Raw genomic sequence first — 26,279 nt, forward strand, 5'->3', positions numbered from 1 at the left:
TTACCTAGACGATCGGTTGAGCGATGTAGAAGTTTATCACCTACCAACCAACCAACAAACATTCATTTTTATATAGTTTTCATTGGATTTTGTCCCATTTTTTGCATAGTTTTGGGCAGACCAGTCGTTAGTGCGACAAAAAAGGCAAAGATAATGTCTTATTTATGAATTTCTATATTCACTCGCGGAGAATATTCGTTCAAATATTTGAATTAGGAATGAATTTTAAATTTTTTATGGCAGTTGAAAGATGACCTGCTTCGTACTTAGCTTGTGGAGCATGATAAGTTTGATTACCTTCTTCTAAGGATTTCTGGCTACTTCTAGCAAATTGTTTAATTGGGCATTCACAGCAACATATCACGTTGACCATCTCGTCTGACTACTTCCTTTTAAATTTGTCTAAAACACTGTCGTAGAGAGAGATCGACAAGGAAGTTTTCAAATACAACTTCATCCCTTTCGTAAAATGTGAATTTGGCCGCCCTTTGGACTTGCCGCCCGGGGCATAGACCCCAGCTTGCCCCCACCCCACATAGATCCGGGCCTGTAGACCGGCTTTGTTACACAAATAATATTTTTTATAACATACCAACTGCCAATAATTCTCTAAATAGTAATTTGACCTGTTTTCTTGATTTCTTGAAGTTCGACGGTCTGATAAAAACCGACTCTGCTAATTGCCAACATTTCATATAAACTTTGTATTGGATCGACAAGATCTCTCGTCTCATCCAGTCATCAGAAAATTTGAATACAATTCATCTGCCGAGTCAAGTATACCTTTTTTGGTGTTCGTTTACAGTTATGTTATAAACATACGGTTATTGTATACTTTATCGTAATTATCGAGGCGAAATTGATTATCTTGCACGTTTTGAAGATGCTGATCCGTGTTGCAATTTCTTGAGCGATTCAGTAATCTATTCCTAGTTTTTATGAGCATCTGATTGATTGATTGATAATTATAGAAGTGAATGCGCTGGGCTAGTCTTTGGATTGTTGAATTGATTATAATTAATGATTATTTTGCATGTTTTAGTCAGTTTGTAGGTATACCAGATTGTTTTAATACCATAAGGAGATAAATATTATTTACATTTGGGTTTTATAGTTTGTGGTAGCACTATTTAGAATTTATTTGTGGATTTTTCAATTATGGAGGTTTTGAGTAGACTATAGTATCACAGATTTAATGCATATGCAACCTAAAAGTGAAGAAGTGAAAATGAAGGTTTGATATTTCATCCGTTACCAATAATGTGAATACTTCTTTCACTGAAATTGGGTACCATCAACAATGTACTTGTGTAAACAATATTTTAAGGATAAGTTTGCTAGTGTTCACGTCATCAAACTATAAGCCCAGAAGTTTCCTTACTATATAAAATTCAAAAAGTTGTATCCCTAAAAATAGCTAAAGATACATCTAAAAAAGAAACAACTTGTTTTTATGCACTTATTGAAAAATAAGTACATACAGTAATATACAAAACATTCGATTAGAGAGTTAGAGAGGAAGTTTAATCTTCCTCTTGAAGATGATCGCTTGGTGATTGAAACACGTGTTGAGTTGTTAAAAATAACGGTTTGGTGTTGAGATTGAACCCCAGTAATATTCATTACTACATCAAAGCTTTCAAACTGTGCATCACAAGCAAAAAATATTTGTTTGATTTTTGTATACTCGTATCTTTCATATTTTTCGTCAGATGATGATTATTCCCTATGTTGTAGTCATGTCACTCGGAATGAGTTCGATATTTTGCGATATTCTTATAAATTTGTAAAATAAACTCATATAGAGAATACATCCTAATTACTCACTGAACAAAATTATGAATCATGATTACCAGTATTGTTTATTATCCGTTTAGCTTTTATGACTCCTAAAAATTTTAAAGAGTGGACTAGAGATACCAGATATAACTGACTAGAGGGCTTTGGCCTCAGAGACAATGTTATTTTTTATATTTCATTTGGATTCTGTTTAAATTATTATTCTGTTCAAACCATTCTTCAGTTTTCCGTACGACCAATAAGATTGAAAAGTCTAGGAGGTATTTATTGTAACTCGTTTCACACACTGTTACATCGTCTGTGAATATGTTACATCAATAAACAAAGTAGTTCCCAAGACTGGTTCTTGAGGAACTCCATAATTAACGATGTCGTCGGTTTGTAAAATATGACTCCAAAAAATGTATGTCTGCCTCACCAAGAATCTGTATCAAAACCTAGATTATACCCCAAACCAACTCCTCAATTGCTTGACCCAAGCAGTTTTGGATTATGAATTTCTTCAACAAATGCATCTCGTATATTATCCTTCCCTAACCAAATTGAATCAAAATATTCTGAACCCAATTAGTGTCAATTGTACTTGAGTTATCTCGCACAAATTATTGACAGCAAATCGAAAAATCTTTTTGATGACTCGGTCATTACTTACTATCAAGGTAATATTACAAATGTCTTTATATACTTGCTCCGTTCAGTACAAAAGCAAAACATTAAGCTTCCCAAGTACTATTTTTTTTCATAGATTAGTAGAATGTTTGCAACGTTCACTGGTATATCAAGTGTTTCAATATCTAGCAGAAAAGCAAGCAAAGTGTAACGTTTCTCCTCTTCATTTTTAGTGTCAGTAAAACTGGAGACAGCTCAATATTTTGTATCGAGAAAATTTATTATCCGGGGTGGTTAAATTGCCATTCAGCATATTTCCCTTATATTTTATACCGCGACGGTGGACTTTATAGCCTGATTTTTGCACGGTCATCATTATGTTGGGATATCTTCTTTTCGGAGAACGAGAAACGTGTGGTGGGAAATTGGAGAAAGTTAAATCTTTTTATCTCTTGGGTAGCTTGACGTGGTAATATTCGTGCGGAATGCGTATATGGGATGTTATTTTGAGAATGTAGCGATTCCATTCGTTTTATTGCGTTTCAACGATCACACGGGACGGTGTATAGTTCAAATTTCAGTAGTTCAGAACCAAGTTTTCGAATTTTGAAATATAGATACGTTCATTTTACGGAAACTGAAATGTATCGGCTCGGTAGCGTCGATACTGACAATAAAGAAAGTTTTTTTTTTAAATTGACTATATTGAAGACAACAACGATAAAAATAAAAACACCAATAAAATTTATTTGGCGCTCCGGGGCGACTTCAACGATTCCAGTGGCGCATTTGCTTTTTCAGCTGCAGGAAAACCCGGAAAAACCCGCAGCACATCATCTGAAGATCTTGATCTACCAATGTCCTCTCTCTCATTCTCTCTCCTTTCTAGGCTTTCATTTAGATCAACATTTAAACTGGGAGAATCACTGTCGCATTCTAATATCTAAAATGAACTCAATATCATACCAATTCAGAACTACTAGGGAAGTTCTGCATATGAATCAACTCATTTCTTTTTATTACGCCCAAATCGATAGTCGATTGCGGTATGGTACCTGTTTCTGGGGTCTATCCCCATGCTCCAAAGATGTTTTTTTGGCACAGAAACACCTAACATTTTGCTCTGGTAGCTTAAGATGAACAAGCTAAGACTAAGAGCAAATAAATTTCATCATCTTATCGCGAAAATTTAACATTTACAAGATCTTTGATTAAAACATTTTGATAACTTTTCTTCGATTCATTGGGTACGCCATTGATGTAGTTTCGTTTTAACATTTACTAGGAGGTCTTCTCCTCCATTGGTAGTAATGGCTTTCGTTAGAAGTCACGCCGAGACTTTTTAAAAATTGATCCTACTTGACAAACCAGCTATTTCCAGCTTGACGCAATCTGTTAAGGAACTTTTAAAGCAGAAAAACTGTAGTACTGCATTTGAGATCGTTGAATGTTTACTTTTCTATTGAAAAATTTCCATGTTTTTGTCTGAAGAATATTAAATGCCGTGTTTTTCAAAGAAACGTCTACTTCATTTCAGAGAAAATTCCAAAAAGTTGCTTAAAATTTCAAGGGAGAAACTGTTTTCCGAAAAATCCCGAATGGAATAGTTGGTCGAATAGTTGTTTTTTTTTTGTTTAAAAGAAAAACAAAAGAAGATTAATATATTATATTTATAAAACATAGATACAGACATGACACAGCCGTGAAAGGCACCTGTGGAGATACACTTTGTACACTTCAGTTTAAAAATAGTTATTTATTATACAAGGGAAATAGTATTAGATTTCAGCTCGAGACAAAAACCATGTATAATACACAATTTTTTTCTGTGACGGGAAAAACGACGATTTAATATTGAAAAAAAACATATTTTCCAATATGTTGAAGTCAGAAAATTATCGATGTGAAATTTGAATTTTTAAACAGGTAGGCTGTTGTACTTATAGCGTTGCTAGGAAACCAATCAAAAGAAAATCAAATATCTGTCAATTTTTTTTTGTTCCTTATTATTATTATAATTATTGAAATATTGACAAATTCATTCTGTGATTTGATTTAAAAATTTCGAACTTAGTGATCAGTAGTTATTTTGAAAAATGTCTAATTCCGAGTTTTCTCTGACTCCACCGGAGTTAGTAGAAGCAACGAAAGTATCATCACAAAAATTATTGCCAGCTAAATCGCGGAAAATTTATGAAACTGCGTATTCAAGATTCATGGAATGGAAAATTAAAAAGACATGCAGTTCTTTCTCGGAGACGGTGTTATTGGCTTATTTTTCGGAACTGGCACAACAACAAAAGCCATCAACAGTGTGGTCGAATTATTCGAAGATTAAAAGTATGTTACAGTCCAATAATAATGTAGGCATCTCAAATTATTTCAAACTAATTACATTTCTGAAACAAAATGGAAAAAAGGTTACACGCCCAAGAAAGCTGCGATATTTACGAGTACACATATTAGTGACTTTTTAAATATTGCTCCCGATAAAGTTTATTTAATGGCCAACGTTGTTGTTGTATTTGTGATTGCAGGAGCTTGTCGAATTTGTGAAATCAGCCAGGTAACATTAGATGTTATTGAAGATTCGGGAACGTTATTAATTGTGAAACTCGAGCAAACGAAGAATGATGTGAACAGGAGATTTGTAGTTACTGAAGAAAATTATAATTTCAACACAGAAAAATTCGACTGTTGTACCGAATAGTTCAAGGAACATGTCATTCATGCAATGCACTCACTTTTTTCTCGGAAAAAGAGTAATTTCATAAAAAGTGACATTTCGTTACCTGTCATCAGAAATAAAATGTCAAACTTTTTTCCCGTCCCAGAAAAAACTCATTAATACAGTTTATTGTATGAATTCCATTAGTTCCCCCATTGTATGATATTATATAAAATTATTTGAAATCCATGACAGAACTGAAAAAGAAGAATTAAAAATCAAAAGCTGAAAATAACAATTATATCAAACAAAAAAAAACCTGAAATGAAATAATAGGGAAATAAAATAGGTACCAGTTAGAATTGAACAATTGAACAAAAAATGAAAATGAAAAGTTGAGAGATTCCAAGGAAAGTTACTTCACGACGTTTTCTCTAGGCAGTCTAGATCAATTTTACTGCAATTGTTGGATTGGAATACGAGTTTATATTGAATGGTCTCTAAGATTGATAGATTTGAAGCTGTATATATTTTTCTTTGGGGTTAGTCTAAATCTTTGGTTAGCAATCCTCCCCCTTGAGTTTAAATGAAAAATTATACCAGAAATGTCGACGAATTTTTTTTTGTCTCTATAATAATGATATTTCATTGACTATTCTGTTTTATTTTAACTGCGAGTATTTCAAAAAAAATATATGAAAAGATCATTATCTATTGCAAGCCAGCCGTTCCAACAAAGTGATTCAAGTAAAAGTAATTTCCAAATTATCTGCAGTGGAATGTTTTCAAATGCCGTGTATAATGAAATATATACCTCCCTTTTCTCAGACTACAAAAAGTGCATAATACCACATTGGGTGGAATCCCACGGTGGAATGCTGAAATAACAAATATTTTATTTTATACCACGTCGAATTTTGTCGGTTATTCTGTTCTTGTAATTTCGTTGCGAACAACAATCTTCAATTCTGGGAATCAACTCCGCATTCAGTTCAGAGATTTATTTATATTTATATTTTCTAAGAAATCGTAATGTATCTGATTAACAGGAAACTAGATTGGTCTCGGTGCATTCCAGATGAACATATTCACTTTCGCCAGGCCATGTATGCCGGGATGTGATTATCTCGAAAAATTTTGTTTTTAACCTTTCACACTCATCACTTACCTATTTTACTCATATCAACTAGCAATCTTCTGTCCAGTACATTAGTCTAAAGCCTAAGGGTATTCACACAATGGAGCCGGAATGAGTACGTACTGGCATACAAGCGCATACTAGATTAGCACCTAGGTAATCGCACCGCAATATGTGGTGTTGGCCAAAAAAAGGTACATAGTGTACGAAAACAAGTTTTCGAGGAAAACGCGTTCATAGTGTGATAAATTAATGAATTACCTGTCTTAAAAAATTTATTTCTAACAATTTTTCACTAATCATAAACTAATTTATTTACAACACTTAGCAACTAACGCTCAATTTATTTCCACTATTTGAATTTTTTGTTTGGCCGCTCGATTCACTTTCTGAATTGCCCTTTTGCGTCGGGAAGCCGGCCCTTTATCGGTAACGGTCCTTTCTAGAAATCTATAGTCGGTTCGGTTCTAGAGTTTTACCGGCGATTCCCGATTGCATTCTTTTGTTGTTGTTTGTTCGCCGAGTCGGCAGACATATCGGTCAGGGACGGCTTCAGATTCGTTACAATAGTTTCGCAGTGTATTAGTAATATGTACAAGCCTCCACGAAAAAATAAATCACATTGAATTTTTCATTAACTGGTCACACGAAATTTAGTCCATTTGGATTAATAAAATTGGAATACGCTCTTTCTTATGTGGACTGTTTTCAAGATTTCGTAGATGTTGGTCACCGATCTAGTTATAAGGGGTTCAATGTAGCGGTGGAAAACTAATCAATACAGTTTATTGTATGATTTTCATTAAAAAGGATTTTGCAAAATCCGCAATACGTGTTTCGCTATACAATAGCTTCCTCAAGTGTTAAGTTTACGCTTCAGGAAGCGAAACACGTGTAGCGGTTTTTGTAAACCCTTTATAGTGAAAATCATACAATAAACTGTTAATTTAATTAGTTTTAATATGAATTTTCATCAAGTATCGGCCGGTTCTATTCAATTAGTACAGTAGAATTTCGAAAATGGGGTGCTCATATTTTTAAAATTTCAACAAAAGGGTTTATCAATTTAGATGAATTTTTTTGTCTCACTGGTATCACAAAATCAAATCACCATTTTGAGTTTAAGTATGATACATTTTCAGCAAAACAATTCGTTGATTCAGAACCCGAAAAGTTTTCATCTGCGTTCACAAAAAACAATCAGAAGAATTTGCTGTAGATAATTTTACATGAAACAACGTAAAAAAGCAAAAAATTAAAAATTTGTGATTTGTGACTTTAGTTTGCGATAATTTTGTTATTCTCGAGGGATACTAAGTGTATTTAAAGGATTCACTATATTTTTTTAATTTCTTTTTATTCGTAGGAAAAGCTTATCGTCATCATTACTTTTTCAGGATTTTTGCAATTAAGGAAACTCATTCAATGATTTTTGAAGAAAACATTACTTCTTTGATTTTTGTCTGAAGAATATTAAATGCCGTGTTTTTCAAAGAAACGTCTACTTCATTTCAGAGAAAATTCCAAAAAGTTGCTTAAAATTTCAAGGGAGAAACCGTTTTCCGAAAAATCCCGAATGGAATAGTTGGTCAAATAGTTGTTCTTTTTTGTTTAAAAGAAAAACAAAAGAAGATTAAGACATTATATTTATAAAACATAGATACAGACATGACACAGCCGTGAAAGGCACCTGTGGAGATACACTTTGTACACTTCAGTTTAAAAATAGTTATTTATTATACAAGGGAAATAGTATTAGATTTCAGCTCGAGACAAAAACCGAAAGCTAAAATCTACTAAGTATATTTAAAGGATTCACTATATTTTTTTAATTTCTTTTTATTCGTAGGAAAAGCTTATCGTCATCATTACTTTTTCAGGATTTTTGCAATTAAGGAAACTCATTCAATGATTTTTGAAGAAAACATTACTTCTTTGATTTGGATTCAGACACTCTTAAGTCGCTTTTCAATGTTAATTAGGTGGAACTAATGAAAAAATGTTTCTTGTTGTTAGTTCCAGTGTATTTTTGATGTTTCTTTTTTTAGCGAATGGTTCTGAACATACGATTACCAAATAAAGGTGTAACATTTTTTTTTTGCTATTTTGATGAAATTCACGTGAAGAAGCATACTTTCAGTGCCGAAACCATTGTTAAGTCACACACACTATGTACCTTTTTTCGGCAGACACCACATATGCTGAAGATGGTCAGGGTGCACCTGGTTCCATAGCGGTAATTTTTACCTATATCAAATCTCATTTGGATACACTAAAATTTCTAGAAGTTATGACTTGTTTACCAGATTCATTAACCACCCGGTATATATCAAATTGTGTATATCAACTACATTATGCTAATTTCTTTGTTGGACATTTGGAATCTTCTGATGTGATTGAACTACATATATCGACACTCTCGAGTGTTTTCGTATTTATCTAATAATACACCTTCCTGTATGTGCAGCATATTTACAGTGAGCCAACGGTGTTGAATTGGGGAGGAATGTCGGAACAGAATAGGGTAAAGCGATACCGAGTATATGCTTACACGCTCATTATGACGAATGGTGTCATGTTTCGTTCAAGAGTGTGGTGAATCATGCCATTTTAACACACAAGATCTCTCTCTTGACACACGTTGTTTGGATGCTGCTTGGGAGTTCGCTAGTTTGGTGGTCGTAACAATTATTCAATTACAAGAACTGATATAGGAGGTGGCTTTATTTTCCGATGAGGTGGAATGAAAGCCGTACTAATGCCTCCTTTATCGACTCTGCGCGTTCCAGCTGACAAATTAATTTGTTCTTGTGAAAATGGCACTCTTTGTCGGTATTTATGACGTAGCTACTTGCACTTCTGCGCTCAAACGATGGTGTGTCGTTTTAAAACTGTTTCGGACAAATCTTTCGATTTGTGTTCTATAGATGACCGTGTTCTATAGATTTTCCTAGGTAGGTATTCCTAAAAAAAGAAATCGACATACGCGGCGTGCATTCTCTCATCTGCATTAGTTCATAAGAGACCAATGTATTTCAACATCGTTCGCAAAATTTGCGGCGCGTTAAATGTAGGAATATAAAAGTCGACATTTGTCGACATTTATTCCACATTTTTTGTGGAACATGCAATGTATGAATGACTGTGGAATTTCGAATGAAGCTTTTAATAAAAAAATCCCATGTGAAGCGAATTTTACTGGTTACACTGTATATACCTCTGAACGTTCATATTCATAACAAATCGATAGCAACAGTTTTCAAATTCGTTAGTCATATCTTCGTCTTGCACGTTAGCAGTACCTAGTTCATTTCAAAACCAAACTGCGAGACATAATAAATGCAAAAGGACTATTCGGTTACATATGTGAAATTCGAGCATTAAAACGTATTTTGCACGTTTATTATAGTCTATTTATATTCCACTTCGAACGAATGCCGATTTGGTATCATTTTCGTCGATACGAGAGGTGATTTTACTGAAAAAAATCATAGCATACACTTTTTTACATATAATTGTTTTTAGAATTACATTTACTTTTAAATAAAAAGTGAGAATATAATTTTATTTTTTTTAACTATTATGAGAAAAGTAAATCATGATTTTTCAGTTATTTTTTATTTATTGTCAAGTATTTATTGTACGAAAATTAGAAAAAAAATATTATCAACAATTAAAAAAAATTGTGTACAGAAACATGTTTTTAAATCATTATTTTTTCATTACAAAAAATGGCAAAAAATTGTTTTCTTGACTATTGAATTTCTCTATTTGTTTATGAACAATTTGTATACAAATGATCTGAAAATGTTGAAACCGAGACTAATAACATTTGATAATGAAAAACCTTGAAATTAAAAAATCACCATTATTTCTCTTATGATTATCAAATTTTTTACTCAAAAAATTTTATAAACTTTCAACCCATGATCTCGAGTATAAATACATATAGGAAGAGCTTCACGAGGCGATTATTTTCAAGTTCATTAGTCAAACTGTTATTCAACCTTTTGTAAGAGCAGAGATTTGAAAATAAATTGTTAATTAACAAAAGCATAACTTCATGAGTAACTGAGATACATTTTTTTCTAACGGGGCCTTATTCTGTCTGTTTAAAGAAATCTGTTTAAAATCTGTTTTTCCGTTAGGTAATTAGCTGTCGATCCCATACGAACATCTCTCAGAAGTTGAGAAACTTGTGCAAGCTAAGGACTAACGAGGTCTTACCTTTTAACGTGTGATTCCTAACACACTTCTTTGAAGTGTTTTGAATGAAGCATATTTTTTTAAATTTTTAAATAAACATTTGATGATATGAAAATATAATGTGTGAATAATTTAGGATTATTCTTACAATTTTGTTCTAAAGGTAAATGTAATTCGGAAAACAACTATATCTAAAAAATACAAAAAAATGGTCATTGTTTTTAATGAGTACTTTACATAACAATACATGATACCTAGCTGCTGACGTGTTACATCAAAAAGAATTACATTTACTTTTACAAAAACATGTGAGGATAATCATGAATTGTGTTCAACTGTGTTGAGAAACATAAATAATGATTTTAAGAAGAAACATTTTTTTAATTCACCATTCACAGTATGGAGATTTAAAAAAAGAATAAATAAATAAAAAGAAAATGAAGAAAAACTTTTTTTTATAATTTTTTCATTACAAAAAATAGTGTATACAGTTGTGTTAACTACAGTATATGTAACCTCCGTTTTACTAAATAGATAGGTAATTTTTCAAATTATTAAAAATAAAATATGTCTGACAGTGATAATTTAGAAACAAAGAAAGATAACAACAAAGATAACAAAGAAAGCAAAATCACATTACGACACACTATCAAGTCATCAGTAAGTTTTTTATATTTTGAAATTAAAGTATGCATTTATCTGTGCATCAAGCCTGCGTATATTTGGTCCGTCTCAAGGGTCAGTAAATGTAAAATCTAGTCTCTTTGTTGATTCAAATTCACACCATTTTCATAGCATATAATACTTTTAAATAAATTATTAACTACTTTCAGTTTAATTCTCATTAAAAATAATGCACCTGCTTGTAGAATAAATTTCATAAAGACTAACAAAATTGTACTTCAAAATCATCTGATAGCGTGTAGCGCACGAATGTTTTTTTTATTTGCTATCAACAGGAACATCAAAAATCAATTATTCAATTAATTTTTTATTAATGCTGGAATTTATATTGAAACATTTATTATTGATATCTATAATTTAAGATTTTTTGTAATATATTGCAATAACTAGCTAAGCTTTGTGAGTTTAGTAATGTAATAAAGCCACATAATTTTTTTATGTATATTTCAATTAGATAAATTTTTATCAATATGTCAGTACCTAACAATCATTACAGGCGTACTTGTGATGCACTGTTTGGAACCTTCGGTGTAGTAATGAATATTACCGGAGTTTTTCCCAACACCAAACCGTTATTTTAACACCTCGACATGTATTTCCATCACCAAGTAATCATCTTCAAGAGGAAAATGATATGTACAGAAAAATCACTTTTCGCACTGGTGTTCACAGTTTGAACATCAGATTTAAGGATACTCTTACCCTTCCTAGTTTTAAAACTGAATTTTTCAAGCGATCTTTTAGCTATAATATATGCCAAGTGATCAACCTGTTACCAAAAGAAATAAGAAATTCAGAACCTTCTGTTTTACGGAAAAGATTCAAACTCCTTCTGTTCGAAAGCCAACTTCAAGTATAAACTGCCCAACCCTATACATTTTTTATCATTATGAGACCCGAATAAGTCTCAGTAATGGACGTCTTCTCCAGCATCTTAATAGATATTTGACAATCCCATTTTTTTTTCATGTATCAATTTCTTTTTGTCTTAGCTTAGGTAGAATATTTTTGAGGTTGAGTGGAAGAACAACTCAGTAGCACTTGTGCTAACTTAGTTGAACTTCGCCTTTTGTTATATCAGTAACTAGATCTGTAATGTATCTAAATATTTGTATGTAACTACAGCTGCGAAACAATAAAGACGATTATTATTATCTTCCTATTGAAGATGATCACTTGGTGATCGAAACACGTGTCGAGGTGTTAAATTAACGGTTTGGTGTTGGGAAAAACTCCAGTTATATTCATCACAGGAGTCACAAAATATTATTATTGATGTTTCACCGCCGTTTCATCTGCCGGGCGTCTCGTGACAGCTCACAATTTCTGTTTTCCAAAATGAAGTATAAAATGTGAATTTTGTTTGTTTTATTTAGGTTGCGAGAGAACTTTTTTAGAATTGGATGACAAGGTCCAGACAAAAAATGGGACAGTTTTTTCTCCTAGAATTAACAATTCCTAGCAATTTCAAAATGTTTGTGCTGTTTCTACAAAATTGTTCACATACCATATCATTTCTGTTGATACAGCGCAGCAATCGGAGATTCGCGAAAGAAAACATTTCTTGCAAACCGGAAAAATTACCGCGCTCAGCCGTTACCGACAAGGCCCCGCTTATGTAAAATGCATTATCTTCAAAATCCCCGTATATGAGATTTTAAATAATTTATGAAGATTTTATATTCTGCTCCACATAAAACACATACGAATGTCACGTAGGAGCGATAAATTTAGCGAAATAAGTTATTGCCGATCGTGTTTCGCACATTCGAATATGAAAGTAATGAGTCAGGAATATTTCAAAAGTAGCGTACGTAAAGCGACGGCGTTTCTTGGTTTAGAAACTGAATGGGAATTTTCTGATTTTCTTCTTCATGGGTTTTGTGGAGATTCGTACGTTTCGAAACGAAATCCATTGGCAATATCTTGGTAGACATTCAAAACTTCTTTCACTTTTGAATATTGTTGGTGTAACAAACGTAAACACACAAACGCTCGTTAACCATATACAATGTGCCATTTCTCTCATCGCTTTCATACGTTCAAAACGAAAGATTTCTCACGCAGTGAGAAATATCCGCCATTACAGTGAGAAATAATTTCTCACTGTTATCACGATAACCCAAGTCAGTCATGAATTGTTACATGTCAGATTGATATGACACGTTCTCCATGTTAACAAAGCTACGCCGACGATTTGCGTGCAATATCCAAGTAGCCCATTGGCGGCGTTTCCATAACAACAAAACCGAAGCACTACATAATTATTGCTGTCGACTTACCCAACGCAAATAGTTTTATTGTTGATTGTTATAGTATAAACAGTTCAGATTTATTAAATATTGAATATAATGGAATACGAAGATTTAGAGTTGGAAAATACACCTCCAGAAATTGTTCAGAAAGCAATAGATGTTTGCAATAATTTGCTACCAAGCACATGAAGAAAATGAAAGCCAAGGTAAATTCCTGTTCCGAAAATACCTTGTTAGTTTATTATGAAGAGCTGTCAAGAAGATTGAAATCATCAACATTATGGTCTCAGTACTCGATGCTTAATTATTAAAAACTGTGTTGATATATTAAAATACGTAAAACTACATGCATTTTTAAAACGCAAATCTGAAAAATATGCTCCAAAACAGTCAAAAACATTAACTTCCGAAGAAATTCAACAATTTTTAAAAGATGCACCTGATGAAAACTATTTGCTGATAAGGTATGAATTGAAAATTTTTAAATTGTTATCGAAAAATGAATGTTTGGTTTTGATTTCAGGCTGCTTTAGCTATTGGCCTTACAGGGGCATGCCGTTGTGATGAGCATCTAAAATTGAAATTTGATGACATGGAAGATCTTAATTCGGCCCTTTCAATAAAATTACCCGATACTAAAACCAAGGTTCCTAGAAATTTCACAGTCACAGGAGAATTCTACCAAATTTACAAAAAATATGTGAAGCTTCGACCATGCACAAATGAAACACTTTTTTTTTATTACAAAAATAGCAAATGTACGAGACAGCCTGTGGGGATAAATAAATTTGGCACCATGGCGAAAGAAATAGCGAAATTTTTGCAATTTCCGAACCCTGAATTATATACTGGCCACTGTTTCCGAAGGTCATCTGCGACTATTTTAGTTAATGCAGGGGCAGATTTCTTAACTTTGAAAAGCAATGGGGGTTGGAAATCCAGCAATGTTGCTGGATTTCCATAGCTAACAAAATGAAAATTTCAATAAGTATAGTAGAATCCTTTTAGCCTCCAGCGCCATTAGAACCTGAACACAACAATGCTGTGGAAGCTCAGTTCGTTTCCCCATCAACTTCAACTTCAATCGCAGCTAATATTTCAATTACCGAAAACATGTTGAAACAAAACGACCTATCAGGAATTACTTTACAAAATTGTTCAAATATAACTATTGATTACTATTTTAAATAGTAATGACATACAAATATTATTATATTGAAATACATATGTATTTCAATTTTCAATACTTGAAAAAAAACGCAACCGTAGAAAAAGTACAGTGCACAATGCGTGAGAAAATGACATATTTCTCACTCGTTTGATTTGAGTTGCAACAAACTTCTGCGCTCGTGAGAAATATTTCGTTTTTCTCACTTGTACAATATACTATTTTTACGGTTCACATTTCACTCCTTGTGTCGCTTATGCAGTAATGTGATCTTTAGTGATGGTTCTAGAAAAGATAAATAGGCCTTCACTTTTTATTATTCATATTGAAACATTTGTGATGCACTGTTTGAAACCTTCTGTGTAGTAATGAATATTATTGTTTTATCCCAACACCAAATCGTTATTTTGACACCTCGACACGTGTTTCGATCACCTGGTGATCATCTTCAAGGGGAAGAATAAACTGTTCAATCTTCCTCTCGAAGATAATCACTCGAATTAGTTTTAAAAACAATGAACAACTTGAAATAGCAAGCAAAGTTTTAAGACACTTTTTGATTTTTTTACTTATATTGCAAACTGAAGTGTAAACAAAAAAATTTACATATAATTTTAGAACTGGCATTTCACTTACTAGTGAAATTATTCTGAAATAGTGTTTGTTAGCTTCATTTTGTATTAGATTCGTTCGATTTTTCATTTCCTTTTACCTTAATTTCAAGAGCAGATTGAAATATGTATTGGGTTTGTATTTCGAGCACGGAAAATTTGAGTTCCTACTTATGTTTTAAATGTTAATAATGATAATATATAAATACACTCACCGGCATTAGTGCATTAGACCCAAGTTTTATGAAGAACCAGATTTAAAGGAATGAAGTATATCTCCCATAGGATCGGTTATCACAAAAAATCGGCAAAACTATATCCTCGGTTGTATCAAAATTTTTAAATGAAGAACTTAAAATTAGTGAACTTTCAATTCGTGTCTGATAATATAGTGATAGATAGATAGATATTTATTGGCTACGTTATATACATGAAATATTTGTAGCAAGTCAAATAGGAACATATTCACACTCGTGTTCTTGAAAAATTCATATAAATATACCCACACACACATATATACACATATATACACATATACATAAACATATACACACATATATACATGTATATAGAAACATACACTGTCGTAAAACAACTAAAACTAATACTTAAAAAATATACAAGTCATTTCAAAAGTTCAGTAGTTGGCGTACTCATATATTCGTCAATCGAATAAAAACAGTTTTGTATTAATAAATTTTTTATTGTCGCTTTAAAGTTTGCTGGTCCTAGTTTCTTAATTTCCGCTGGTAGTTTATTATATATATCCAAATCGAGCGAATTTTTTTTTGATATTCCTAGTCTAAACCTCCTATTCAATAGAGAATCGCCATGCCTAGTGTTATAATTATGGTTTGAACTATTTGTGGAAAAAATGTGGCAATTTTTATGGATCTCTAATAAACATTGAAATATGAATATAGAGGGAACTGTCATAATTCCTAATCTTATAAAATGAGATTTGCATGAATCTCTAGGACCCAATCCTACAATGATTCTGACCGCACGTTTCTGCATCACAAAAATCCTGGAAGTATGGATAGAGTTACCCCAAAGTAAAATTCCATAAGTCAGGTGGCTATGGACAAGAGAAAAGTAGGAAATCATGAGTATATCTGTGCTGACAGATCTTTTCAGTCTTCTCATGAGAAAGAGTTGACAAGCCAGCTTCTTCGAAAGAATATCAATATGATGGGACCATTTAAGTGACTGGTCTAAAGTAATACCTAATAGCTTCACAGACTGATTACTGTTAGATGAAAAATTGGAAGAAAAAATCAATTTCTGTGTTTTTGATTGGTTTTGTGTCAGACCATTCGGTATTAACCATTCATCGATCTTTTCAATCAAGGTTTCATCCTTCTGTTTCAAATTGACAAGATTCGAGTCCGAGAAATAAAATGTAGCATCATCTGCATATAAAAGCCCCTTCACAAACTTAAGGTGATCAAATATATCATTGATATAAATAATGAACAGAAGTGGTCCTAGAACCGATCCTTGAGGTACACCACAAGTGATATCCCGAAATGAAGAGGGTACAGAGTTCAGATGAACTGTTTGACTACGCCCTGTGAGGTAAGATTTGAAAAATGTGTTTGTGATTCCTCTTACACCAAAGTATTCAAGTTTGTCAAGTAAAACTTGATGTGATATGCAATCAAATGCCTTGCTCAAGTCACAAAAGGTAGATGCCGTGAATTTCCTTTTTTCAAAAGCATCCACAACATCATTCACCAATCTCGACACAGCATGTATAGTTGAGCGGTTTTTCCTAAATCCATATTGATGTTCATTCAAGTATTTGAATTTTTCAAAGTAGTCTGTTAATCTTTTCTTAGCTATGATTTCAATCACCTTGCCAATAATGGGAATAATCGATATTGGACGATAATTTTCCAACATGTCAATGTCACCTTTTTTGAAAATTGGAATAAGTTTCGTTTTTTTGAAAATATCAGGAAAAAATCCTTGACTGAAACACAAATTGCACAGTATAGCAATGGGTTCAGAGATAATATACACTATTTCTTTCAACATCACACTATTCAGCTCATAAATATCGAAACAATTCGATTTTTTCATGTCATTTATTATCTCTATGACCTCGTTGCGTGTGGTTGGAGCTAAGAAGAATGAATTTGTATTAGCAGGTATTGATTTTAGATAGTTTCTTGCTGAGTGAGTTGTTTGTGGCAGTTGATCAACTAATATTTTGGCAATAGTAGAGAAGTAATTAACAAACTCTTCTGCGTTTAAATTAGGTGATGGGTGGGTATTTGAACTTTTTTTTCCTTTTTCTTGGTTAATAATTTTCCATGTATCCCTGGCCCTATTATTCGAATTAAGAATGTAGGTGTCATATTTCAGACGTTTTGCTTCTTCAAGCGAGCAATTATAGTATTTCTTGAATTCTTTGAAGATCTCTTTATCCTGTGTCGAATTACTAGAATCACTTATTACTTTCAATGCATTCAATGTGTTTCGGATTTCTTTCAGTTCCTGATTGAAAAAATTCAATAGTGATTTGCATTTCATGTGTGTAATGCCTGTTGCACGTTTATCTGAAGAAGATCGTATGAGAATTGTAACTTTGCAAGAGCAAGGGTGAACCCGATGGCATATAACGAGATAACTAGGTTTATCCATAGAACGGTTTCTAGGGTAATCTAGAGGTTCACAGAACGTGGTCATGTTCATGCACCAAAGCGGTCGGAGAAGATGGACAACACAACGTCAGGATCGATACCTATTGCAATATGCACACAGGACCCCTTTGAAACAGCAGAAGGCTATGTAAGACATTTCCAAAAACGTATTCATCAATTTGTCAATCCGCACGATTCGCAGGCGTCTTCGTAGTGGTGGTTTATTATGTTTTGTGGGCACCGAGAATAAATGGCACACACCGACGAATACGTTTAAACTGGGCAAGAACCCAATCATAATGGAACAAATATCAGTGGCGAAATACCATGTTTTCCGATGAGAGCCGTTTTGGGCTTATTATGAGTCATGACTACCGCATTCGTGTTAGGAGACCAACAGGACGTCAGCATCGACTGAATTTGGCATTTAATATCAATCCAAATTAACATGGAAGCATTATGTAATTGTACCTAGGGCAATGACGGGGCAATTTTACCTCCAAAATGTCATTTTGGATGTGGTTCGACTGTTCTGAGGCGCCATAGGTAATGACTTTGTATTTATGGATGATAATGCCCCACCACATCGAACACTGGCTGTGCAGAACGCTCTGGAGGAAGAAAGAATTGCAAGGATGGATTTGCCACCGAACTCACCAGACATAAATCCGATAGAGCATGTTTGAAGTTACATTTCGAGGAGGTTGCATACCAGAAATTATCCATCTGGCAGCTTAGAAAAGTTTCGAAACGCAATGTTCCTCAGCATGTTATCAATAAACTTATCGACAGCATGGATAGAAGAGTGGAAGCCTGCGGAAGGGCTAGGCTAGGCAATACATCCTATTGTTGTAGAACAACTATCATGAACATTTTTCATTCACTCGGAACTCTTGTCATTTTCTTTCACTTCGTGGATTCTCATAATCACTTCATTTTTGTCTTCTTGAATAAATTACTTATATAGATAATTTGAAAAAGAAACTAAAATTTCAGGAATACGTACTAATGCACTTCTAACGCCTGTTAGTGTACATATTGAAGCTGTTAATAAAATCACGCAGTTCTGGACCAGATTGTCTTGATGAAAATACTGTGACAATTAAACGAATTAACTGCCTTAAACAAATGTATTTCTAACAATATTTCACTATCACAAACTAATTCATTTACAACACTTAGCAACTAACGCTTAATTTATTTCCACTATTTGAATTCCTTGTTTAACCGCTCGATTCACTTTCTGAACTCAACTGCCCTCTCTAGACGAGAAGCCGGCCTGATATATCGGTAACGATTGTTTCAGAATTCTATAGTCGTTTCGGTATTCTACTAGAGTTTAATCGGCGGTTGCCGACTGCATTCCTTTTGCGGTGATGTCATGTGTTTGTTCGCTGGTCGACATATCGGTCAGGGGCGGCTTCAGATTTGTTACAATACACAGTTTTGGACACAAGTTGTCAAAGTATCAGTTGTGAGTTGTACAAATTAAAATGTACGAGTTTATTGTATAAGAGTATAAGGGAAATTCAATTTTCATAATATAATATACAGAAGCGATTTGAATAGTAATATGTATTTTCACACATCAACTTTATCACGAAATAAAAATTGAAACTGAAACCTCTGGCGTAGAATAAATCAAAAAACGAGCATTTTTCTCAATTATCAGAACTGCAATACTCTTCTTGATGCGCGTTTCTCACCACCCAAGTTGACGTCTGCAGGAGATGAAAAAAACAATTTGTTTTTGGATCCAACATGAAAAGAGGCTGGATGAAATGAAAAATGTGTCAGATAAGTTATCTATCGTATGTAAATCACAGCAAGAAATTATCATGTGCTAACCTCTAATAATCTTCAAACAGTATGGGCAGAAACTGAAGTCATATACCTTTGTATACAACTTGATAGTGCCAAATTTGCGAATGAGGTGAACGCGTGTTTCACGTCAAAATATAAATTTACCTGTTGAGGATGGCTCGTTTCAACAAGAACGAACTGTCTGTTCCAAATTACTCACTGATTTGTTGAACCGTTTTTTCAACATTATCTACAAATTGTGTTTCATCACGTTATTCCTTTTACAAAAAAATTAGCTCGATCAACATACCATTATTAAAAACCCTTAACATGAGTTAACATGGATTTATTAGGAATGTTTAAAAAATAAATATTATGAAAATGGGGCGAACTGAAGTACAGCTTGTCAAATCTAGGAAGAAACTTGAGAATTATCTCTTTCTCTCTCTCTCTCTCTGTCTCTCTCTCTCTCTCTCTCTCTCTCTCTCTCTCGCTCTCATAGTCTTCTAACGAACACACATCTAGTGGGCGGGACCATACATACCTGTTGGCAATTACGAAGAATGAACGAATATTCCACCAAAGAAAATATTGATGAAAACTACTTATAATATCATTCCAATAGTCAGTAATCTGACTGATTATTGTCATTGAGGAATTATTGCAATTTGATCAACCCGGAGTGTTAACACGAAAGTAATAACTTTTTTTTTTGTTTCAGTATGGCTCGGACGAATTCGCGCAGGACTCACCGCGGTACACATCTCCAGGAGGGGCTGCAGGGTACTACCTCGGTGCCGGCGATGCCACTCCTAATTCGGCGGTAGGTGGAGGCGATTGGCCTGCCTCCTACCCCACCTCATATCAAACCTATGAGGCGTACGGTCTCATTCCAGAATCCGAAACAGCTGGCCAAGGTCTACCTCCCATGTCTTCTCTGAGGCCTAACGGGACACCGACTGCCACCACCTTGGCCGGGCCTAACACCGCCGCAACTTTCGCCACTCCTAACCATGATGTAAATAAAGGACTAGGAGGGGTGAGTAAAGCTAGAATATGTAATGGGTATCTCTGAACTGAACGGGGGAATTTAATGTAATTCAGTCTACTTTCCAGTATCACTCGGAAACAGTTTCCTGAGTTGAAATTTGATATACGTATCAGTGCAGCATGATGTCTCCACAACAATTTACTTACGCTCCAGCCAGGTTTATAATTGGGAGAAAAATTATTTTGATGGCAGTTACCAAGCACATTGTACGGGATCATGTATGACTAGAACTGAGAGAGATGAATGAATATTTCTTTTATAATATCTTGATGCAAAACTTGATTCATTAGCAATGATATTGATAAAAAAAGGTTTCGTACAAAAATTCATTTAAAAAATACATACAGGTGCTCACACATCTTTTGTACATTCGGAATCCTTGGTTGAGTTTGTTAGTTTCATGGGGAGCAATTCCTTGATCTCTCAGGGTCTAGGTTTAGGTGTTATCCCTTCAAGAAACTTAGCTTTGTGCAGACCCGAACTTGACATTCGCAAAGTGCCGAACTTGACATTCGCAGAGTGTTCTGAAAATTCGGCGTTACAACTGAATTAGCATCAACTCTCACTGTTAGTCATTCCAACTGTATCCAGTTTGAATGACTAGCTATTGATTTGCGGAGGCAAGGGCGCAGGTCGGTTCTTGATTTTGATAGAAATTCAATTATAAGTGCTGGAAAGCGTTACCAAATTGAAAGCTTTCATTCGGACGCAATCTACAGAAGTTTTTAGAAATACTGTACCTCTTTCAACAGTTCTCACTGTAGACCAACTTAGTTACATTGGGATAGGAGACACTTTAAAGCACACCAATAAAACAATGAATACGGTTTATTTGGGAGTTTCAACAGGGTTTCACATCTCCAACCTTGAATGAAACTCAAGGTTTATGTTTTACACTCCTCCAACTAGACTTCTCCGATTCTTGAGATCCGGCGGTCTCCAGCAGTAGCCACCTCAGACCTATGTTTCACCGTGCAGCCAGACACGTCCAAGACAATCTCCTCGTTGTGTCAAATGTATTCAATTTATTCCTGTTTTTATACCTACAATCACTTGTTTTCATGCTTTTAGTGGTTCTCATACTTTTATGATTTTGCTTGATAGAACTTAATCGTTGGAATTTATGCTAATTTCTAATTAAATCACCACTAAGTGCTTTCTACGTAAAGCCAGGCACATAAAAGTTTCTTTCAAAATTTAAACCTTCACACATAGAATCGGTTTCAGTTCAGAACCTAGATAATGTTAACACCTGTCCCATCAGCCCCTTCAAGCAAATACACGGTTACACGGAGCCCAAGTATGACATTACTGAAAGTAAATATCTTTGTCTGTATCTCACTTTTTACTCCATGTTTATCAGTATGAAAAACACCTCTGTGACAAGTTAAATGAATGAAAATAATCAAAATAAACAATATGGACTGAAGAGGTGTCAGTATTCTGATAATGAATTAATTATATTATTTGGAGTACTACTGCAGACTGCTCTGAAGTATCCCAGGACTGTGAAAATATAAAATAGAAATTTCAAATAATTGGTATCAATATTATTGGAGTTTTTTCCCAGCACCAAACCGTTATTTTAACACCTCGACAGGTGTTTCAATCACCAAGTGATCATCTCCAAGAGGAAGATTGAACTTCCTCTCAAAGATGATCACTTGGTGATTGAAACACCTGTCGAGGTGTTAAAATAACGGTTTGGTTTTGGGAAAAAACTCCAGTAATATTCATTACTACACTAAAGGTTTCAAACAGTGCATCACTAGTAAATAATTGGTGTGTTAACAATCTACAATCCAAAATTGCCAAAAAGGGATTTCTATAAGTTGTTCAGAGTTCATTTTACAATAAATCAACTACTTGTTTCTTTGAGTCCCTCGTGACCTGGTATCCAAATCAAGGTTGCTTGATTTTTCTGTCAGTTATTTTGGGGAGGTTTTGTTATCTCAGCTCAAACTCGTAACGATTTAGAGCTTTCAGTATTTCTTGGTCGTCCGATAGAATAGACCCTCGAACATACATGAAATTCGTCCTGAAAGGTGCTCAAATTCTATACCAATGTAGTATTTGAATCCTGAAAATACTAACTGCTACTTTATTCATTACACAAGTGTGTAATGAAGAAATGTTGTATTTTCATCAGTTTAACTTTGGCTTAGTTAACCATCGGTTGAATATGATCAGTTAATTATGGAATATCCAGAATGCTGCTGTAGTTTTGAAGTATATGTTACTGCCCAATACCATGAAAACCGTTTGATATTTCAGCAAGAACGATTTATGCCTAATCTCCATTATTTTATAGAAAATAATGGTGATTATTTTGAACGGGTGATATATTGAGTCCCCGCATAACTGAACATAAACCTACATGAAACACTATCTTAAAGTATGCCATACAAATCACCCATCAAGTCCCAAACTCGAAAAGAACATTTTTAGAGTTTTATTGATGGGTCTATATTACAAATGTTTCGCATATTCCTTTGTATTTATCTATATACAGCTTAACAAACCTATGAATAAACTTTAGAATTATGTCTCACACACTCCCACCGTCTTCTTACTAACCTGCATCTAGTGGGCGGGTTCATATCGAAATTTGGAGAGCTCATCCTACATTCAACAAGTTGTACATCATGTACTTTCTCGCACGTAAGATACTTCTTGTAAGTACAAGACGTCAACGTTAGTGTTGAGTAGTTGTGAACCTTTTGTACCTGGTTTCAATATTTGAGCAAATGAACGTTTTATTATTGTTGAATATTCTTCAACAAATCATTTGTTTCAATATTGTAACAATATTGTAACAAATGATTGAGTTAAAATACTGTTGAACGAGAATATATTAGCAATTTTTTACATATGAAAATATGTATCCTTAGATGACAAGCACAGTAAAACTTTATGGTAAATTTTTCGCGCAACTATTCGGGCAACTTTTAACTTGATTTATCATTCCCAAACAAACGTATTTCTCCACAGCGGCGCATAAAAGTAAACTATCTGCGTTTTCTTCACTTCCAATTCTCAAATTATTTTGATCCTCATCGATCAAGTCGTTATTATCTCTTGATGGAATTTCCTGATTGTCTGGATCAACTTCGATATCTTTTGTATCTTTTCTTTTCGTAATACCCATAGTAAGGACGTATGATTGTCGAGATCTGTCATTTGGAGAGGTTTCTTGGCTGAAATTGTTGCAGTTGAAGAGATGATTTGTATTTTCTGCTGTTTCTTCTTCGTAGTCTTCCGTATGATCATTTCTTTCGACAGTTTCGTTATGTCCACTAATTTCTTCTGAGACGTGTCTCTTGCTCTTGGTCGAAACATTTGGGGAGTGAGAACTATTTCGAAATCTTCTCGGTTTTCCTTTGCAGTAACAGAAACAACATCGTTGAATATTATGTTCTCGCTTATCGCTATCAGATGTAGAACATACCGATTCACTTATACTAGTAGAACTTTTCTCGCTCCCATTTCTGTAATATTGGTAACTTCGGTACTTTCCTCTCTTTGAACATCCACAAATTTTGATATCTGTTCTGTTTCTGATATGTATAGACGTTCTGCGTTTTTGCACATTCATTTCTGATAGTGCAGCGCTTATGCCGTTTTCCTCCCTTACCGGCGGAGTTATGGGACGACATACCTTCTTGGCTACATATTCATCGGTACTATATTTTTTCGAAAACCGCATTATATCACTTGCCACTGTTTCATCGCTTTTATCTTTGATGGTCGAGTGTATGCGCTTTCTGTTTTTATCTAGAGAGTCCCTTTTAGTTGTTTCCAGCGAGTATTTTCTGGCAAAAGGCGCTTCGATGATAACAATGCTCTTTTTTTCACCGACGGGCACTGATTGAGGATGCGAATACGTTGAGGCTCTCAGTTCTGTCTTATTACTCGATCCCTCCGTTTTTGAACCATCAGATAGTGTGTTACCACCAGTTACTTCAAACTCGTTTTTCGTACTATCTTTTTCTAGTTTCGCTCCGCTGAATCTAGGTTTTCTGTCAAAGTTCAACCTCTCAGCTGAGTCGTTTTCGTGTTGATTATCTAGCTGTGTTGGAACTGTAGTTTCTGAACCCCCGAGTTGATCAGCTTCACTTTGGTTCACACTTTTGGGTACATCAACTTTCAACTGATATTCTAACTTCTTTGGAATTGCTTCCTCTCTTTTTTTAAGTTCCCTTACTTTAATATTGACAAATAGTGTGTCATGGTTTGAAGTTCGAGGTGTATTTTCCACAGGTTGTGCTATATCTATTTGTCGATCTGTTTCCGGTTCTCGAGCCTCGACTTTATCGTTCACTTGCAGAATTTCTGGTTCCAAAATAGATATATTCTCTTCATTATCTAATTGAATTGATTTAGCGCTAACTTCTCGGAGAGATTCACATTCATTTTCTAATCTCTCTTCTATTAGTTTTATAACTGTTTCAACTGATTCATTTTTTTCTTCTTCGTCCGTTTTACTAACGGCATTGGACATGACGTTTGATTGTATTGAAATAGTCCCAGATCGTATTTTTTCTTTATTTTCATCCTGTGTGTCCGTTGTTTGTGAAACTGACCCCATATCTTTTGTCTTTTCATATATTTCTTCTTCCTTCGACGTTCTGCTTTCTGACAAAGATACTGTTTGATTTTCTGCGTTTTGTGTTTCATGTATAGTCTCAATCATTGTGTCAGTGGTAACTGGAGCTTCAATCTCTTTTTTTTCATCTTGTTCGACATCTAGTGAATCTTTAGTTCGTGTAGAATCCTCAGATATATTCGATGTCTCTCGCGTCTTGTCACCTGATAATTTCCATCCAATAATGATGCTACCTTTTGTACCACTTGTATCATCTGAGTTTTTTTCTATAACCTTGTCATTCTCTACGGCAACTTTCATTCCGTTATCGTCAACAATGATTTGCTTTTTTTGCACCATAAGTTCGCCATCTTCCTCTGTATCTTTAATTCCGTCAGTGTCAGGAATACTTTTTTTGTATTTTTTCGGCTTCTTAGGTCTCGGAATTAATGATTTTTTCGAGTTGTTTTTGTTGCTTGTGGACGGTCTAATTTTCGAAGTGAAACTGGTTTTGTTGTTCAATTTTCCAAAAGCGCTCATGTAATCGACTTTAACGAATTTTTCGTTGAATGGCAGTGCCACATACGCATACCCATGTTGCAATTCTTCAGGACACAATAGAATATCTCCAAAAATCGTGCAGAGTTTCTCAATACCGTCGGGAACGTCCAAAATTTTAGATAAATATTGCAGAGTTATATCCCAGTTAATGAGATCTTTCTCGTTGAGCACAACTTTGACTGGTCCATAGCATATTTGACCATTTACAAAAACGAATACTATCGTCAATCCTCTTCTGCTAGTTTCCACCAAGAATTCTGCTTTCAGGGGATCTATTTCCCCCGAGTAAAATCTATGTTGAGGTTTTTTCTTCGGTTTGTTTAATTCAAATTCGGAGAGAGTTCTATAACCCTTGGTCGATTTCAATCTGCAGTTCGTTCCTAAAATTACGTATCTTTCAACCGAGTCCAGTTCCTCGAAACACGTGATTGTTTTTCTTGTGCTTAAACATACCAGTCTTCTAACGGCTCCAAAGCTAGGATCAAGCGTCTT

At 34.2% G+C, this 26,279-nt stretch overlaps 1 protein-coding gene across 8 annotated transcripts in view; it reads left to right on the plus strand.

Annotated features, from left to right (window-relative positions):
- da (transcription factor daughterless) overlaps positions 1–26,279 on the plus strand; it is a 172,237-nt gene that overhangs the window by 117,704 nt on the left and 28,254 nt on the right. For all 8 annotated transcript variants that reach the window (XM_023155984.2, XM_023155987.2, XM_023155990.2 and 5 more), the window contains one exon: positions 20,312–20,629. In XM_023155984.2, the coding sequence (XP_023011752.1) occupies positions 20,312–20,629 (318 nt within the window). The remainder of the gene's footprint in view (positions 1–20,311; positions 20,630–26,279) is intronic.

This window comes from Leptinotarsa decemlineata, unplaced genomic scaffold (genome assembly GCF_025532065.1).
Source record: "Leptinotarsa decemlineata unplaced genomic scaffold, Ldec_3_MD MMD2_tig00026299_RagTag_RagTag, whole genome shotgun sequence".
Lineage (NCBI taxonomy): Eukaryota > Metazoa > Arthropoda > Insecta > Coleoptera > Chrysomelidae > Leptinotarsa > Leptinotarsa decemlineata.